Below are 20,658 nucleotides of genomic sequence, written 5' to 3'. Positions count from 1 at the left end.
GCCCCTAGGGTTGCTCTCCTCTGCTCCTTCCCAGTTGCAGTTACGGGAATTCCCAAGTATGAATGGCTATGCCTGTTCCCTTTTACTGTCTGTGTAGCAATCCACCCTAAAACACATTGGCTCAAAACATCCGTCGGTTTACTATACTTGGAGAGGCCACGGGCAGGAGTTCTGAGCAGGCACACCACAGGTGGCTTTTCTCTGCCCTTGATAACTGGGCTTTGTGTGACCTGAGCTCTGGGGGAAGCACTGGGGCTGGGGGATGCCTCTCCATTTGCTTATACTGCATCCCATCCCGATCAGCAATGCCGAAGTGGATCTTCTGGGCCACCCCCAATGTCATGGCTTAAGAGTTGTCACATTTGTTCTGTGGTAGCCTCCATGTCTCAGGTGTCCCCCAGAGGTCAAGTTGAAAGCCTCACAGCCTCTCATGACCCTGCCCCAGAAGTCACAAGCCATATTCCATCGGTCAAAGCAGTCATGCTTTGCCCCAGTTCCAGGAGAGGGAGTATAAGCTCCACCCTTGGAGGAAAAAAAAATGTCAAAAATGTGTTCTGTGACTGAGCACGGCCTATTAGCCTCTGCTCTTCGACCTGTTTGTGCAAGCATGAAAGACGGATTAAAGATGGACACCAAACTGCTCATGTTAAGACTAAATGTTCCTTCTTTGTTCTCCATGCTTCCGGAGTCAGAAAGGAAACACAAAACAAAACAAACGAAAATGCTGGGATTTGGGGTGACTTTCATTTTCTAAAGAAAAGTCCATCTTCTGTTTTCTAAACTTGGCAACTTGCAGGTTGGCAGCACTGAGAAGAACCAGCTGGATGCAGAGTGAGCAGAGAGGGCTCAGCGGTGCAAGCCCACCACCCACCTTCAGTGCACAGAAGAGAAATTAGAAAAATCCATTGGAAGGTTTAAGTGGTCAGTGCAGAGGCTGGAGAGATGGCACAGACGTTGAAAGTGCGGGTTACTCTTCCAGAACGTCGTTACTAATACCCATGGCTGGTGGCGCACAAACACCTATAGCTCCAGCTCAAAGGGATCCAAAGGCTCTGCTTTCTATGGGTGTATACACACACGCATACATATTCATAATTTAAAACAAAAATTCATAAAAATATCAGGAAAAGTCAAGCTTTGGTCCTTACAGGGAGTGGCCTGGGTTCTACTATAACCTATCCACCACACCACTACCTTGTCCTGGGAACTACTTCCATGTTACACCATGGGATCACTTGGAGACTTTGACCTGTGTCTCCTGGCATTTGAGGGACACAGAGCTAATAACTGTCATTAGAGAAGCTTAAAGGTTCCAGGATGGTATAGAATGGGCAAGCCTTCATGTTCATGAAGGAGCCCACTCACAGACCATGTTAAAAGGGACATGATCAAAGAGAACAACCTTCACTGGAAGCAGCCTGGCAGACGGCTCTGTGTGGTTCGGTGCCACACCATACAGCCGCATCAGCCACATGGCCCCACCATTCACCCGAATCCTTCCTCTTGAACAAGGGACCTGACCGGGCAGCTGGTGGTTGGAGGAGAAAGAGGAAAAGAGCCATCAATAACTGACGTCATAGATGCTGGTGGTTAAGAATTCAGAACAAACTCAACCATCACCACATCTCTAAATGGCAGCTTCAAAGTCCTTCCAGGAGGCAGGTGAGTTCATATGAAGTGTCTGTTTTGTTTTTAGGATTGTCATGACAGGGTTTCTCTGTAGCTTTGGAGCCTATCCTGGAACTACCTCTTGTAGACCAGGCTGGTCTCGAACTCACACAGATCTGCCTGCCTCTGCCTCCCAAGTGCTGGGATTAAAGGCCTGTGCCACCACCGCCCGGCTTGTGTCTGAGAAAATTAGGCATTGCGTCAAGAGTTCAGCTAATGTATTGCTTTTTATTGAAGCCTGGACAGTGTTTGGTTCAAACTGTCACAGGTATGAATTTAAAAGCACTCCCTGTATCTTTAGGAACATCTACTTGCTCTCTCCCTTGGCAGTATAACTTGGCCGTGACTATTGGAAAGACAGTTGTGTCTCCTTAGAGGGTTTCTTCTAGCACGCCTCCTGGGACAAACTCACAGGACAAGTTAGGGAAGATTTTCATTATGGAAAATTTGATTCATTTACTCTAATTATGTATTTTTGTTTTTATTTAAAGATGAAACAGGTCTCCTCTGAATAAATGGAGCAACAGGTGTAGATATTAAATATAACAAATAGGATTCATGTGCCTGCCCTGACAATTCCTAGTATTAACCTTTAGTGAGTCACGCAAAACCCCTGAGCCAGTATTTTTCCCTCTGTCAAACTCAGCCTAACATGTAGAGGGCCAGGGACATTTCTTATTGCCTATGTCCATCATTTCCATTTGAGGATCCTCCTCCCTTTGTCTCTATCCCCTGGTCCAGTTGTGACTCAGTCACCTTATTCTGTGGTTGTGAACCATGACAGGACAAATCCTGAAAGTCCCTGGTCACAGGGCAGTTCAGAGCTGGGCAGGACAGTTTTTAATTAGAGGTCTTCTGAGCGCTCAAGAGGAAGCTGAGGTCTTGAATGCTGTTCCGTTTTCTACTGAAATGCAGACTCTTGGGAACAAGTTGGCTAGCCGGCCACATGTTCCTACAGGGAACCTGAGGACAAAGCCAACAGAGGAAGAAAGATAGAGATGGGGATACAAGGTTCTGGGGGTGTTGTTTAAGTCCCACCATCAGGAGCCATCCCTATGCCTGGACCTCCCAGTTTGTTATTAGCCAATAAGTACTCTTTTCTGTTCAGACCAGTAGAGAGAATCCTGAATGGTGTTCTACACCGTGTGAGGATAAAAGGAAATGATGGCTTATATAGTGCTTGGCACACAGTCAGCGCTCCACAAAGGAAGATTTGATTGTGCTGCTAATAGCCCGGTTCAGAAAACAGAAGATTCGCTTCATTTTGAAGACCAACAAACCTTTTCCAAGCCTGGTAAAGAAGCACTCTTTGCAGTAAATTGAATTCTGTGAGGTACAAAAGTCTTAGATTCTAAGAAGTCTTTTCCTGTCCCCCCAAACCTTCCTGTCCTCCCCTCCCCTCCCCTCCCCTCTTCTCTCCTCCTCTCCTCTTCCCTTCTTCTCTTCCTACCCCACCTCCTGCCAGTTTCATTGTCCTAGATGGGCAAAATAACCACGACTACTTTAAAAAGGCAAATTTCTTCCTTTGCCACAGCACCATGTGAATGAGTTCATTATTAACTCCATTTCCGAAGGCAGGTTTTACTGGTGGCCTATGTTGAAAACAGAGTCCACTGAGAATTAAAGAGGGACACAGTCGCACCCAGAAACCCCGAGGCTAAAATCCCAGCAACTTCCGTGCAGGTTTGCTTTGACTGTATTAAGCATCCTCAGAAAGCCCTGGTATGATGTTATAAAAGGGCTGCAATATTTTTGAACATAGGGAAGGATCCTTGGCTAAAACAGCCCTGCAAACCTTTGTTGAACAAATACATCCCGTTCCTTCATCCTTTGCCCGGGCAGCCCCAGGTCTTGCTTTTAGCAGCAATTCTAAGGGAATCAAGGACCACAAGGAAGTGGTCACCCTAGGGAGCACAAGCAGCCCATGGATGGAGTGGAGAAAACACTACCTGCACCAGAGGGTGAAATGTGTGTGTGTGTGTGTGTGTGTGTGTGTGTGTGTGTGTGTGTGTGTGACTTCTATAAAACAGATGGCCCAAGACAAAGAATGGAGAATTTGTCTGAACCAAGTACAGAGTAAATATTTTAAAGTTCTGTCAGAATAAGGACATATTGCTCCTGGGTAGGGGCCTGAGTCATCTTTCAAAGAAATGAGGCTGGGCTGGCTTCCTGGAAGCCACAGCATACGCAACTTCAGACTCCATTTGCTCCACAGTTTCTTCCTTCTCTCCCTCTTCCTTCCTTGCATCGTCTCCCCCCCCCCCCCATAGCCTTCATTATTTTGTTTTGCTGTGTTTACAATACATGCCACACTCTGCCATCCACGAAAGCCTCGTTCTGGGGATATGAGCAGTTTTCACCCTTGAGTCACGTTCCCCAAACACATAGATGTTTTCTGTCTTTTGGGGGGGGGGGTGCTAGCTGACACCTGTCAGACAGCAGAGGGCTGTGAGTCACTGTCCGTCAGACCAGGGCATGTCGCTCCAAGGTGGGATGCCACTTGCTAAGCCTGGTAACTTGGCAAAATGGATTTTTTTTTAAAATCAGAGTTTAGAATGAATCAGAGAGGGTATAAGATTTTTGCAAATTAACATTATTTAAGTTTAAGTACCCGCCCTACCTGAGATTATTCTATATTTGCTCCCCATGCTCTGGGGTAAATTTCTTCATATTTTATCTTCTCCTTAATATTCTTTTATTCCTTTCCTCTATCCCACTGCTTGTATTTGAATAATTTTCTGTACACATACCCCAACCAGTATTAGCCTAACACAAATTAGCATTTCTAAGTGTCCCTATTACTACACTGCACACATGATCACTTGACAGCAAGAAAATGTATGCAAAATGCCCAGAAGCAAAAGAGAATTATTTATCATAGATACCATGGGACAGGATATTATGAGATTAAATATCAAATTAGGGTTTTTGAGCTTGCACAAAATTACATTCCATATAAGACAGTTTCTGGCTCAAATTCATTAGCAACCCAACCCCACTATCTAGATGTATTTTATGGACTAAGGGCTCCTTTAAATGGTTCTATGAGGAGAGAGATGGTTTTAAGGCGTGAGTAGTGACAAAGATCGGGGGCTCAAAGAAGCAGCGTGTAGGAATGAAGAGAAGATTCACTCAATCAGTGTTCTCCATTCAGTCGGTGTTTATTGAACAACTAACTAAGGGTGCTACTAGGTCCAGGACAGGCCAAAGGTGGCCCACCCAGATGGCGCTGAGGAACTAGGTTCACAAAGCCAGAAGTCCAAGAAGGATGGGAGCTATGGGGTTAGCAAGGGGAGGGGGATGTTCCGGCTGATAGGCATGGCAGCTGCAAAGCCTTGGAGGAAACTCAGTTGCTTCTGTCTGATTGTAATAAGAGGCTAGCATAAAGTGGCTGGCACTAAGCTAACATTAAGCTGTAAGACCCACTTACAGAGCCGTTATAGGTTGAAGAACACACTATAGACAGGCATCCCTTAGCCTTTCTTTCCAACAAGACTTTGGGTTTTGTTCAGATGTTAGAGTTATTCCAGGCCAAGAGCACAAGTCATAATCCTCCTAAGTCTACGGTCATCACATATTTTGTGATAACAAAACACCAGACTAGGTAGTGCCTATTTTCAAAGAGAAATATACCTGGGCATGGTGGCACAGGTCTTTAATCCCAGCACTTGGAGGACAGAGGCAGGAAGATCTGTATGAGTTTGAGGCCAGCCCTGTTTACCTGGTAAGTTCTAGGCCAATCAAGACAAACTACATAGTGAGCCTGTCTCAAAAAACAAACCCCCAGCTTGGCAGTGGTGGCACATGCCTTTAATCTCAACACTTGGGAGACAGAGGCAGGTGGATCTCTGTGAATTCAAAGCCAGCCTGGGCTACAAGTTCCAGGACAGCCAGAGCTGTTACACAAACAAATTCTGTCTCAAAAACAAACAAAGAAACAACAGAAAGTAAATGTATTCACATTTCTAGAGGCTGGGAAAGTTTGAGGAAGCAGTATTTGCTTAGGGTTTGCTTTTTCTTTTCTTGGTCTGCCTTTCAGAATCAGTTGACATGATCCCCAAGTATGTGGACCGGGGCCACCGAAACATCATGTTTTTGTACACTGTCAAGAGTTTTTGGAGGGCTGACAAGATGGCTTACTGGATAAAAGTTCTTTGCCAAGCAAACTTGATGACCTGACTTAGACCCCTGGAATAAAGGCGGAAGCAGAGGAGCAACTCCAAACACTGTCTTCTGGTTTTCATACATTTGCTATGGTATGTGTGCATACAAACACATCCAAATAATAAGTGTAACAAAAACATTTTTAATTGTAAAAGTTGTTTGTTTAAATTAAAGCTCTCAGAATCTAAATGTGGTGCATAGCTGTAATCTCAGTCCTTGGGGGTAGAGGCAGGAGGACCAGTGCAAGGTCAGCTTGAGTAACAGGAATCTCTGGCTCAAACATACACACACACACACACACACACACACACACACACACACACACACACACACACGTGCAGAGAGAGAGAGTTCCCATACCCATCTTCTCCGCATCCCCTTGAGTTTTCTAATGGGCATGAAGGTCCTTGTCCCTAGGAACTGCTACCTGGGAAGAGGGTCCATTTGCAAACAAACAAACCTGTTCTTTTTTTCATGAGGGTAAGAAACAGTGGAGCCCATTAAAAGTGATGCTCTTACCCTGGGGGGGGAATGATGCAAACTAGGCAGGAAGCCCAGAAACTGTTGCCAGGATACATGGCTGTCAGGTAACAGAGGTCACAGAACCACAGAAAGGGTTTCATAAGCAACTAGTTCGGTTTGTTTTGTTTTGTCCTTATAGAAGGATTGCCTCAGGTTCTCTGAGAATTACTACACTTCAAATATTCCTCCAGCACGTTTGATATAAGCTCCCCACATGATCTCACCTAATGAGGGAGAGGTTCAGGGAGCAGAGGTCCCGACCCTGGCTGTATCCAGGGCAACTCTGAAGGATCGCTCCAGCCCTAGAATTCCCCACAGATCAGCTGAGAGCCCGGCTGCATTTACACCATAATTCAGCATCTTTCTCCGTCAGCCGAGTCACTGTGCTCATGGAGGTGCCTTTTGTTCCCCTGGTGATTCCAATAACCTTTCTACGTGTATCAGAGAAAGATCAGGGCTGGGCAGCTATGTGGTAAAAACGGGTTTCATTCCAGGGTTGTTTTGATGAGTAGAAGTGGTCTCAGTTAAGAACTGGGCTTAATCTTCAATTCAAAAAAGGACAAATGGGGAGCTAGTGACAAGGAAGAAGGGATGTTATTAAGATGAAAACGGGCTGGGCTCGGGACACTCTGGTCACATCGACTTGACAGGATTCTTTTTGCAAAAAAATTTGTATGGGGCCATTGCATATATGAGCTCAGAGCCATGCGACAGAGGGCACAAGACCTGGGGAAAGCTCAAGCTGGATGAAACCTCAGCATGGAAGGGGAAGGGAACACAAAGTCTCACCCCGTGCTCATCACAACTGTTAATAACAGCTGCTAATAGAGGGAGAGCTACTTTTCTTTAAGGGTGCGGCCCCTGGTAGGTCAACCACGCTCCAGTGTGTAGCCACACACCCAAGAGTATGCAGGCAACACATATTGGACTTAATAGTTAAAAAGAACAAAGAAGACAGAAAGTTGGATAGGTAGGAGATGTAGGGTGAATCTGGGAGGAGCTGGGGAAGGGATGAATACGATTAAAATATAATTTCTGAAATTCTCAAAAAACAAAAAGAAAATTGCTATTTTGTGTGTGTGCGCTATATACATGTGGAGGCCAGAACACTAGTAAGTTTTCTCCTTTCACCATGGTGGAACCTAGGAATTGTACAGCAGGCTTGGTGGTGAGTGCCTTTATCTGCTGAGCCTTCTTGATGGCCTTAATTTTTAAAAAATGTATTATTAGAGCGTGTGTTTTCTTCAGATATGTGACAGGATTCTTGTTATTGCTACAACCGGGTGATACAAGCTCCCCGGGTAAGAACACCAAAATCCACAGCCCAAGCTGAGTGAGAAGAGTGCTTAGAATGAGAACGGATAGGCAAGGAGTTAGGAGCAGGCTAACCAAGGAAACCGCCACTGCAGCTCTGTAGCTGTGTCATCTGGTGGTGAGAAGACCTCTTTGTGGTTAAGCTTCCCTGAAGCTGTTCTTAGGTTCTTCCCATTATATCAGAAGCTAAGGCGCCATGAAGCTTTCTCAGTTGCCACATATACACACTTGCAAAGGGTCCATATTCTCAAAAAGCCCTGACGTCATTACAATATCACCGTCACTGTGTTTTTATGTACCCCACCATCTACCCATTGTGGGTATTTCTTTTTCTGCCTTCTCCTTTTTCCTTCCTTCCTTCCTTCCTTCCTTCCTTCCTTCCTTCCTTCCTTCCTTCCTTCCTGTTGGGGAATATTATTTTCAGTCGTGTGACTTTTGTTTACGCTGCATTTGTTTAACTCTGTGAAGCTGTGTTACTGTGCCATCTAAAATGCCTGATGGTCCTAATAAAGAGATAAACAGCCAATAGCGAGGCAGGAGCAAGGATAGGTGGGGCTAGCAGGCAGAGAGTATAAATACAAGGAGGCATTTAGGAGGAGATGAGAGAGAGAGGGGGAGGGGGAGAGAGAGAGAAGGAGAGAGAGAGAGAGAGACATCAGGGACCAACTACATATACAGATATACAGAATCAAGAAAGATTAAAAACCCAGAGGCAAAAGGTAGTGGGGATAATTTAAGATAAGAAAATCTGGCTAGAAACAAGCCCAACCAAGACCAGTCATTCATAAATAATAATAAACCTCCGTGTGTGTGATTTATTTGGGAACTAGATGGTGGGCCCCCAAAAGAGCCTTAAGAAACCCAAAGAGTAAAAGATCATATAGCACCTTCCTTCCTTTATTTCTCCTTCCTCCCGTCCCTCTATCCCCTGTCCTTGCCTTCCTTCCTTCCTTTTTTTTTCTTTCATTCTTTTGTAGCTCTTCCTTTCCTGGAACTCACTATGTAGACCAGGCTAGCCTCAAACTCCTGTTTCTGCCTCCCATGTGCTGAGATTAAAGGCATTTGCCACTTGGTTCTGCCCCGGTTGTGGGTTTTTCAGGAGGATCATGGAAAGAATTACTCTAACTAGGAAATCTGGTCCAACATGATTTGGGAAGGGGAATGGGTCAACTTAGCCCTATGAAAATGCTACCCATCTCATAAATATTCATAAAAGGTTCTTTAACCCATAAGACAAAACTCAGAGTGTTGCTCCACACGTCCTCCCGCCAGCCCACTCTGATTTCTTTCTGGAGTGTGTGTACTACCTGGCTTTCCTTTCCTACATCCAGTTCTGCTGTAGCTGTTGGTCTTTGGCTGAACATTTTCCTTGAAGAAGACAAGGAACAAAGAGAAGCTTTCTTCACCCAATAAGAGAAGAACCTGCCAGAGTGTTTAGGAGAGTCTGTCATATGCAAATTTCTGCCTGTCTCCTAAAGAGAAAACACACACACACACACACACACACACACACACACACACACACTTCTAATGTCATCATCTGATTATGCTTTAAAATTATATTAATTCTAACAGAAGGAATTTAAATCTTGGAATTAGTTTTAAATGCTTTGAATTAAATATATTTAATTTTCAAAAAAGCAGGATCATTAGTCAAATGAAGATTAATTGATACAAGCTGGAGAGATGGCTCAGTACATAAAATCCTTTCCACAAAAGTATAAGGATCTGTCTTCAGATTTTCAGACCGTATGTAAATTCAGGTACGGCAGCCCACCTGATCCTTGTGAAAGACGAGTGATGAGAGATTTACATCCAGATATAGTTTGTGGGTTCCAGGCCAGCTAGGGCTACATAGTGAGACTCTGTCTCAGCAAAAAGAACAACAACAACAACAAAAAAATCTTAAAAAAAAAAGTAGGAACTGATAGATGGCTCAGCTGGTATAGGCATTTGCCACCATGCCAGATAACCTGAATTCCATCCCAGAACCCACACAGTGGAAGGAGAGAGCCAAATTCCTGACAGTTATCATCTGACCTCCACGCATGAACCACAGATTGTATGTGTGCACACACATGCACACACACACATGCACACACATACACACATCAAACAAGTAATATAGTTTGATTTTGTTTGTTTGTTTAAGGCAAGATCTCTCTGTATAGACCAAGCTGGCCTCAAACTCACAGAGATTCTCCTGCCTCTGTCTCCCAAACCCTGAGATTAATGACATGTACCATTAAGCCCAGCATAGTAAATGTAATTTAAATTTTGTTTCAATCTAAACAGGGCAGGGGAGATGGCTAGCAAGAAAAGCATTTACTACACGAACATGAGGTTTAGAGTTCAGATCTCAGCACTCATAAGTGCCTCGTGGGCATGACTGTGGCAACGTGTGGGAGACAGGGAAACACGGGAACGAACTGGGTAGCAAGACTAGCCATACTGGCAAATTCTAGGTTTGACTGAGAGGTCCTGCTTCAAAGAATCAGGTCGATAGCAATTGAGGAATCCTCTTCATGTTGGCTTTGGGTCTTCACATGTAAGCAAGTGCACACATTTGCTGTCATACCTATGCACATACATGTGTAAACACACACAGAAACATATAAACACCACACAGAGACATGCAGAAATGCATTTTATTGCTTGTTCGTTTATTATAGTTTTGCTATAGACAATTGAACACTTCATCACCGGCAACCTCGGCCTGTGGATATGAAGAGGTTGGGGAAGAGCAGGCGACCACCACAATGGGGTCCAAGTTGGGGATTCTTTGTTTTGTTTTCTTAAGATTAAAAATCCTATGTAGGGGCTGGAGAGAGATAGTTTTATGAGGGAAGGACAAAGTTACTGGAGAAAGGAGTTTATTAATAGAATAAGGGCCTTACTTTAATCAGAATTAGGGAAGTTTGGGGCTCATAGAATTGAAAGTCGTGTTGTGTGTGTGTGTGTGTGTATGCCATGAAACATATATAGAGGTCAGAGAACAGTCTTGAGTGTTTCACATACAGAGGACAGAGGAGAGTCCTGAGTGTTGGTCCTTGACTTCCATCTTGTTTGGGGTAGGGTCTCTTGCTAACCAGGATAGCTCAGGAGCACGAAGGGATTCTCTGGTCTAGGCCTCCCATCTCTCTGTAACTGCACTGAGATTACAAACCCTGCTACTGGCTTTATGTGGGTTCGGGGTTCTGAACTTAGGTCCTAGCATCTGTACAGCAAGTTTTTACCCACTGAGCCATGTCCTCAGTCTGATGTTTCAAAACTCATCTTGCCAGTCTCTCTCTGTGTATTTCCTGAAATCGTTTGGCTCTCCTTAGACTGGCATTTGACACTGCTTGGTAGACAATGATGAAATTTACACTGAACAAATAGCAAGGATCCCAAATAAAACAAGGCAAAGAATTCTGTTCTCTGGGGCCCATGTCCACCTTTGACACACACTTTGGATTTCTTTGAGACATGGCCCGACTTGTACTAGAAGAAGCAAAGGCACATTATTGGTAAACCGAGGCAGGAGAGGGACCTAGGAAAGGGGACTGGAGAAAAACGATGCCGGACATGGTGGCTTACACTGTGGTCTGAGCATTCAGGCTCAGGAAGGGGATTCATGGGGATCCCAGGAGTGGGGCCAGTCTGGAGTACATAACGAAATACTACCTCAAAAGTCAAAAACAGAATGGGTCTGGAGAGATGTCTCCGTGGTTGAGAGCATTGGCTGCTCTTTCAAAGGACCAGGGTTTGATTCCCAGGACCTACATGGCAGTTTACCATCACCTGTTACTCCAGCTCTAGGGGATCAATTGCCTCCTACTGACCTCCACGGGTACCAGGAATATACATGGTACACAGAAATACATGCGTCCATGGCACCTAGACACGTAAAGTATTTTTTAAGAATTTAGTCAAAAAAAAAAGAAAAAAGAAAAAGACAGGAAGAGCAGGGGAAAAAGAAGCAAAGAAGGAATGGGAAGGGAGGGGTTCCTTCTTCACCGCTGTGGTTGGTAGGAGCATCATCCAATCCATCAGTGTCCAAACAGAGCAAAGAGGCAGAAGGGTGATTGCTTTCTCTGGGAACTGGGGTTCCCTTCTGCTGCAGTAATCCCCCTAGCCTTTAGGTCTTCATATCTTTGGATTACAGCTGTTTCTCTGGTTTGCAAGAAGCTGGTCATGGGGTTTCTTGGTCTCCATAATCACATGGGCCAACTCACATGATAAATATATTTATTTTTGTATTTTCCTTTTGGATACATTTTTCTGGAGGGCACTAATTCAACTTATCTTGAAAGAGATATAAATGAGTTAAAGATAGATGAAATCTAGAAAGATTTGTGTTTGTTCTAGAGAGGACTCAGTGTCAAGTCCAGGAACTGATTATCTGAGGCTCCTGAGTTTGGGAAAGCAAGCTGCAGAACTTGGGGTAGAGACTTATTCTAAATGCACCAGAATACATTTGGCTTCTGAGGTTAAGTAGCAAAAGTTCTGATAGTGGGGGGGAGGGGGAGCCGAGCGCTGAGACCAAGGGCTAAAGCTGGGAGATTGAAAAATGCAGACCACTAAGGCACTGCTCGTTACTCCAGTTCTGACCCGCTCCTGTACCAGGGTTCTAATCAGGCCTGTGTCTGCCTCCCTCTTGAGTAGACCAGAGGCCCCATCTAAACAGGTTAAACAGCCTTCCTGCAGTAGCTCCCCTCTCCAGGTGGCCAGACGGGAATTCCAGACCAGTGTTGTTTCCCGGGACATTGACACAGCTGCCAAGTTTATTGGTGCTGAGGCTGCCACAGTTGGTGTGGCCGGATCCGGGGCTGGCATCGGAACAGTGTTTGGTAGCTTGATTATTGGCTATGCCAGGAACCCGTCTCTCAAACAACAGCTCTTCTCCTATGCCATTCTGGGCTTTGCCCTGTCTGAGGCCATGGGGCTCTTCTGTTTGATGGTCGCCTTCCTCATCCTCTTCGCCATGTGAGGCTCCAAGGGGTCACCCAGCCGTCCCTGCTGCTTCGACTCCATGCCGGTCCTGGTGCTGGAGTGTGCTGAGCTTTACCATTAAACAACAACGTTTCTCTAAAAAAAAAAAAAAAAAGTTCTGATAGTGAATTTGTTAGTAATACAGTTGTGTGTGTGTGTACACATGCACAGGTGTGCGTGCATACCTGTGCCCCTGGGTACACATATGCCTGTTAAACTGAGGGCAGATCTCTTGTCTGAGTAAGCTTCACATCTCCACAGGCCCTAAAGGTGCCTTTTCATGGGTTGTGTGCCCAGTGTTTAATGAATGAATACGTAATCCCAGCTTGAGACAGAAAGGCAAGGCCAGTCTGGGCTACAAAATGAGTACCAGACTAGCCAGGACAATATAGTAAGGCCCTCTCTCAAAACAAAGCACCCCCAAAACAACAGAAATATTTCAATCCTTCCTTTCCCCATTTTCCTTGGTTTCAACTAACCTTTTTGGTTATTCAGGAAATTAATTCAGGAACTCAAAGGAGAAGCTAAAAGAATAATTGGGACCACTTTTAACCATAATAGTAATCACCTACCCTTTCTTTCTCCTTTTCTACCCTTTGTTTTGGAGAAAACCTGACTCCATCTCAGGAAATGGGTGCTGTGGCGTGTATAACACGTTCTGGCTCTGAGTCAAATGGGCATTGCAAGAGCATGTAAAAGTGGCTTTGCTCGCCACACGAAAGCGTTCATTTAAGCAGCACACTGTTTCGATCTCTTATTACCTTTTGGGAGGGTAAAGCATTAGGGGACGTAAAGATATCATTACTGCAGGAAAACTGCTGACTAAGGAATGCCTGAGTGGTAAACAGCTTCTCAAAACTGCCTTGGTGAGCGGGAGATAAGGCTCGTTGTTCATTGAACCTGCACCCGATCGTACACGCCTTGATTAAGAGGGAACAGTAATGACATGTAACCTTGAACAAACACTTACAGCTCTGCCGCTTGTTCTTCATTTGTAACTGTATCTTTAGACAAGGCTGCAGCACCTCCGTTCCAACAGAAAGATTAAGAGATTTCTGGAGACGTTTGCAAAGCCTTTGTTTCTGCATGTTTGTGTTTAATTCGGCTGACATTAACACAGAGTCGGTGTCTAATAAATATTCATCGAAGGAGTGGGTGAGTGGAGACAGACTCCACTGGTAAGGATTAATAAAAACATTTTCCCAGGAAGAGGCAGAGAAATAACGTCTCTAGACTGTCTTTTTCAAGCACCCAAGCATTGTGTTAATCAGTTGGGGGTTTGGAGAAAAAGAAAAAAACCACACACCTCCTAAGATGGACTCAGGATGGAGGTTAGCAAGACAAAAGAAGGCGCAGCTGTATTCAAAGCACCTGTGAATTCTACTTCTGTGACGAACAACACACCAGCAGACAAGAACACTGGATTTAATTTTCTGTGGGCTACTCATTAACTGTGGGTGTTGATGTGACATATTGTTCCGGGTCTATTTTCCCATTTGGAAAGTGCATGCATCTCACAGGGGCTTTCTGGCAATTACATACGTGGCATAGTTTGGACCTTAAGTGCCTCCAAAAGGCCTGTGGACACTTTTAACAAGTGGTACCCACTGAGAGGTCTTCTACTAATTGGGACTATGCCCTCAAGAGGATAATGGGAATCCTGCCCACTGCCCTCTCTCTTTCCTACCCATGGAGTCAATATTATACCACAGGCTTATACTGCAATGCACCACTACAGGCCCAAAGATAGAAACTTCAAAAAGTAAGCCAAATAAAGCTTTGGGCTTTTGAAACTTTTCTTACACGGATGGATGGATGGATGGATGGATGGATGGATGGATGGATGGATGGATGGATTGTAAGTGTGTGAATACCAAATGCGTAGTGCATGTGTGAAGGTCAGTGGACAATTTCCAGAAATCAGTTCTCTCTTTCCATCATGCAGGTCCTGGGGATCAAACTTCGGTCATCAGGCTTGGCAGCAAGCACCTTTACCCCTTGAGATATTTTGTCATCCCCCATAAACTTTTGCTATTTATAAGCTAATTATCTCTGATAGTCTGTTACTGTAATGGAAAACTAACATGATGCCAATACATATAGGGTAGAGCCCAGCACATTCATCTCCTCAATGAATATGTATCAGTCAGGTACTAGGAACACAAGAACAGAAAAGACCCCAGGTCTTGGAGAACTTAAGAGTTACATGGGAAATAAATACAAATAAACGAACACTGAGGCTATTATGGATGGCATTTTAGAGATGAGGAAGAAGGTCCAATTGGACTGGTTAACTCAAGGAGACTATTTTATTTCGAGAAGCAGCGATAGAGCTGAGATTTGGAAAGGAAAGAAACGGGAAGTTCATTGCAGAGCACACAGCAACATGCGCAAAGGTAGACCAGCATGAAGCGGCTGACTATTTAGGGAACTACAGTTGGCTGGAGCAAAGGTCGAGTGTGGGAGGGAAGCAGGAGATGGCAGGGAGGCGGGCGGAGGCCAGATCTTGAAGGGTGTTGGGTGCTAGAAAGTAAACGTCACCATGAAAGGCGTGGGGGAGCCCTGCAGAGTTTTACGGACGGGCAGTCAAAGATAGATTCACATTTATGGACAGCACTAGGACTGCAAGGCGGCTGAAGAACTTAGGGGGTGTGGCCTGGATGTAGGAGGCCCAGTGTGAGGCCGCTAGAGCAATCTAGGTTTGTTGTTGTTGTTTTAAAGACAGAAACTGGGCTAAAGTAACAGGATGGGAAGAAAGACTCAAAGCAGGTCTAGCAGAGTGCAGCGCAGACAGTGAAGAAACAGGAAGTGTCCAGAAAGGTCTCAAGCCAGCTAGGTGGGTAGCTAGCATTCATCAGGACTGAGAAGTCACAGGCAGAGCAGAGCTGGGGTGGGGATGGGCATATGAACAAGGTGCTTCTGGGTAGTGGGGTTTATTTTTACCGTCAGTGAGTTGTCTGTGTAGGCTTCCAGGATACCCTTAGCTATGTGACTCTTAACATGAAGTATGGACAAGACTTACTGTCTTCTAATACATATTGTCTTTGATTCAATGGATTCAATCCCCTTCCCTCTTCTATTAGTTTTTCTTGCTCACTTGCTTCTCCTCCCTATCCCCCCCACTCCATCTTTGGTTTGTTTTTCTTGCTTGTTGAGTACATGGACATAAAAAACTACATGTCCCAACTTCACTTGCAACCGGGCATGGTCATATGACTAAGATGTGTTCTAGACAATGAAAGCAAATGGACATTCTACAACCTCATTTAAGGTCTGGTCCTCGTGAACCCTGCACCCTTTTCTTTGATTCTTTCTCGCCATCATTTTCTTGCCTGGAAGACAGTTGCTGCTATCTCAAACAATAAGGCTGAGATAACTTAAAGAGGATGGGGTTGTCTCTTGGCTCTGCTCCGGAAGGAACCAGCCGTATGGAAGAGTCAACAGCACCTGTGCGAACTGTGGGCACATAATGTCTAAGGCTATTATACAGATGCCCAGGGACTTGTCTCTGACCCAGTGGAGTTTCTGAACTATTTATTTATAATCCGTTTTTTTTTTTTAATTTACAAAGTTACACTTATTTCTATCGCACTGTATGCATGCAGGTCATGAGCTTCCAAGACTTGGTGCTTTACCAGTGAGCTATCTCTCTGGCCCTGCTGTGAATCCTTTTGTGAGAAAGAAAAGAATTCAAATCTAACCTTTTGTTTAAATTTTTTTTTCATTTTTGATAGCTCCAAGGACTGAACCCAACCTACACGTGCAAGGCTCTATCTGCATTGACAATTCTTTCTGAGCTCTTATTTTGAGGCAAGAGCTAAATTGCCCCGGCTGGCCTTAAACTCACTCTGTAGCTCAGCCGGGCTGGTCATCCATCCTGCCTCAGTCTCCCCAGGAGTTAGGGTTACAGAGTTGTGCCACACTAAACAAGACCTGCTTAAGGATTTTTTGAACCACCAAAATTCTAGCAGATTCTCAGCTGTAGCAAAATCTAATCCTAAATTATCACACAACGCATGGGAAGAAATAAAAGTCACCAAAAAGGTCCGGGTTACCCAGGGACCGTATGTAGAGGCAAGGGAAGGAGAAGAACCAACAGAGTAGAGAAGGCAGGAGGCTAAGCGCCCCACCTGTATTTCTTCCAGCTGCTTCAGAAGGGTTTTTGTTTTTCCAATATGAAACAAGAATGTCTTCCTACTCACCAAACAGTTAGATCATTGCCCGCTGCCGCAGGCTTCCTAACTCCAAATGGGAAGGAACACAGCTGAGTGTCAAGTGAGGAAAGAACTGCAATGATTTTCATGGCTTTATTAAGATATATGTCACATACCTTATAATCCAGTGTTTTCTTTCACTGTTGTCGTAGGGCCATTCAGCAGTCCCCACAGTCTCCTTCTGATGCATTTCTGTCCTGCCAAAAGAAATGACATTCAGTGTCCATTAGCAGTGACTGCTATTCCACGGTAATGACCCTCTAACTGTTGTCATCGTGAGTTCTCTGTGACTTACAAGGGAGCCAATGTCACTTTCCCATAGGCATCCCCCGAGTGCTCCTTAAGTGACAGGGACAGTGGGAGAGCAACACTGTGCTCTTGCCAAATTCTCCACTCAGAAGCAATTTCAGATATTTCAAGAACGCCTGTTTGACCTTGACCCAGATTCCCCAATTGTTAACATTTTACTACATCTTTTTGCTGTACATATTTGTGTGCATTGTTTTCCCGAGCAATTTGGGAGGAATTTACAGACATAATGTCCTATTATCCCCTAATACGTTAATACGCACAGGAACATTCTCCTCGTAATTACAATGCAAACATCGATACTATCTAATTCACAGCCCACATTACGTTGCTCCCCAAGTCCCTCAATAGTATCTTTTATGGGTGCACAATTCAATCCAGGACCACACAGTGCATTTAGCTGTAATGCCTCTCTCATCTCCTTTGCTTTGGGAGTCTGTCAGCCTTCCCTTGTCCTGCATGTCGCTGGCATTTTCAAGGAACGCAGCCATTTATTCTGTAGATGTGCCTCATTTTGGGGTTACCTGCTGTTTTCTGGTGACTGGTCTGAGGCCATGCATTTGGGTCTTGTTTTGTCTTCTCATTAGATCCTGCCACAGCTACATGACGGAGATTTGTACTGATGCTGTTGGATGTGGCCGCCTAGCTAGGGTGCTGTCTGCCAAGTTTCTCTTCAGAAAAGTTAATTAGTAAGCATTTTGCACTTATTAATAAGGTAATAATAATCACGGTGTAAATATACTGTTTCTCAACAAATTTCCCTTTGCTGAGTTTTAATATATTGAGGATTCTTGCCTGGACTAATTAATTAATGGCAATTTCCTAATTCTATCATAAGGAGCATCCTCCTGTCTCTACTTGTAATTCAAGTTATAGAGTCTCCAACAGTAACAAGCGAGCCACTTCTTAGCACGTTTACTTACTTGCCTGGTTCCCCTATAACCAATTTCCTGACTGCACCACCTGAACCCACTCAGTCCTAGGGAGGGGCAGATAGTGCTGGGAGGAGAAACGAGGCACAGCACAGTGTCATCGGAGACATAAATTGTCTGTGCTGAAGACAGACCTTTCTTCCACGGAGCTCCAAGCACCTCCACTTGTGATCTCCCATGTGTTATACCCAGAGAGATGTCATTGAGTCCCAGAAAGGAGAGAGTGACGATCCTCAAGTGCTCTTTGTGACTGACTGGCTTCAGGATGACAGCGAGAGCTTCCGAAGCCCAACCATGGCGAGACCGTCACATTGCATGCCGCACTTTCCCATCCGCTAAAACATGTGAATTGCTAGACATGCTGAATCGCACATTGCTTACAGGCATGAGATGTTTTCAGTTGGATGAACACCTTAAAAACCTAGGAGCTGCCCCCCCGCCCGCCACCGTGGGGAACAATTTTAAAATCCACTCAGAGACAATACCAGGTGATTTTATGCACCCTTGCTAACTCCTTTTCTGCTGCTGTTGAGGAGAGGAAGGGTGGGGTTCTGCAGGATTTCTACACAAACACAGGATTTCTACATCTACTATGGGATGGCACTGTCTAGGCTGGGGTGGTGAGGAGGCAAGCCAAGAGAAATTGGGGGATTGGAATGCATTTGAATGATGTCTCTGGACAAAGAGAAAAAAGACAAAAAAAAAAAAAAAGTCCACTTTGGTTTCTGGCTTAAAAAACAAAAAATGTGTAAAGGGAGGAGTGACTCTCTCTCTCTCTCTCTCCCTCTCTCTCCCTCCCCTCCCCCCTCTTTGCTACTGCAGTTCTTGGGCTGCTTAAGCATTAATAACGTTCCAAAAATGCAACAGATTTTGTTTCTGCTGCTACTGCGTATGCCAGGCATCTGGGGTGAGATGAGGGAAATGGGGACTCGAAAGCCTTCGAAACTGATTATCACAGAAGCCCCTGGTAGCAGTCGGTCTCTTTTCCTGCATCAATTACAAAGGTTCAGAAATTAAGGGGGTGGGGAGTGTAAAACAGGAAAAAGGTATCTCTGGTTACTGGGTACCACTGTCCCCACATTGTTTCTGGATATTGCCAAGTCAGAGTTGTGAAAATGAAGCCCCATTTGCAGGGCTCGTATATGCAATGTGACCAGAGAGCGGGGAGGTTTTCTCTAATTCTACCAATTGGCTTAAACATTCAAAGGAGTAGAATCCATTTCTAAGTGGCCACCCAATGAGCCTATATATAATTCCAAGGACAGTGTGGTCCTTGGGAGCATTTTGGAAATATCTCTGGAATTAACTTCAGAGTCAATGAACTGCCTTTAATTTTAGGCTTGTGACTATGGCAACGATTTTTCCCCTACCCAAACTAGGTTTGCCAACCCTTTATTATCCACTTTTATACTCCTAATTTGACTTTAAAAGATTTTAGATTTTTTTTAAATCACTCTTGAAAATCTTTCAATGCAACTCAAAGGGACATGTCATTAGTGATTATTAGGACACTAATAACTACTCACTGAGCTACCTGGGAGGTGCAGACACTAAATTTATTTTCACTTACTGTATTCTCTCTTTCTCTTCTCCTCGAGACACAGTCCTAGATAGCCCAGGCTGGACCCGCGTGTGCTACATAGTTAAGGATGGCTTCAAATTTTTATCCTCCTACTCCACATCCCGTGCATGCAGCACGCACCACTGTGCCCAGTTTTATGTGGTGCTAGGAGCTCGAATCCAGGGTTTCCCGCGGGCTAGGATTGCACTCTGCCACCTCAGCTTCCTTTCTAGCCCACTTTTTCTCATTTTCCCAATAAGGACACCGAGGCTCAGAAAGATGTTAAACAGTTGGTTTAAGGTGGTAAGAGCAAACAGACAAAGCCCAACTTGTCACGTTACCTGTTTCCAAAATGCAGGTTTTATTTTTCTGGGTCACCCTAATGAGAACCCCACAATTGTTTTTTGAGTAATAACATTAACCCCAGAACTATGCCCTTGCTCGCCTACCGCGCCAACAAGGCCATTTCAAGGCCCGGTGCTTATTTACTGCGTACGTTCCTGCTCTGTTTGCTTAAAAGCTGCCCCGTTATTGTGTTGGCCCCATCTCCTATTTGATTTCGCAGGGAATATGCTTACAACTGAAATCTCATGGAAAGTTACCCATGAGTGAACACAGCAAGTGTTAATATTGCTGTTTAAAACAATGATTCGCAGGATGGATGTGGAGGGGGTGGGTGTTCATCCACGTGCGCATGCTCCAGAATCCCAAGGCGGTAAGGGAGGGTGGCTCCGGGCCTGGTATAAACACAAAGACGCGCTTTCCTTCTGTGCCTTTGTGCTCCGTGATAATTTCCATTGAATTCCGGAGCGTGAAAAGACGGCCTAAGATGTTTGAAAGTTTATCAAACAGTACGGGGTGTTTGAAAGCGTGTAAAATACAATATTCTTGCATAATTGGCTTTGTGTTCTACACGTCTTTGCTTCAGTACAGGAAGACTCCGGCGGTAAAAGCTGGAAGTATCAAGGTTGAGAAAAAACGTCCTGTGATGCCCATTGTT

General features: G+C 44.7%; 1 protein-coding gene across 1 annotated transcript; it reads left to right on the top strand.

The window, feature by feature from the left end:
- Nucleotides 1-12,190: 12,190 nt before the first annotated feature.
- On the top strand, nucleotides 12,191-12,742 carry LOC126497246 (ATP synthase F(0) complex subunit C1, mitochondrial-like). The gene has a single exon (XM_050135163.1). The coding sequence runs from the start codon at nucleotides 12,221-12,223 to the stop codon at nucleotides 12,638-12,640; it is 420 nt and encodes a 139-aa protein (XP_049991120.1). The 5' UTR covers nucleotides 12,191-12,220; the 3' UTR covers nucleotides 12,641-12,742.
- Nucleotides 12,743-20,658: the final 7,916 nt, after the last annotated feature.

Source organism: Alexandromys fortis, unplaced genomic scaffold, assembly GCF_014885135.2.
Source record: "Alexandromys fortis isolate MF-2015 unplaced genomic scaffold, M_Fortis_MF-2015_v1.1 scaffold_21, whole genome shotgun sequence".
Taxonomy (NCBI): Eukaryota; Metazoa; Chordata; class Mammalia; order Rodentia; family Cricetidae; genus Alexandromys; species Alexandromys fortis.
Note: the sequence above shows the minus strand (reverse complement) of the source record. Positions and strands in the feature narration are given on the sequence as shown.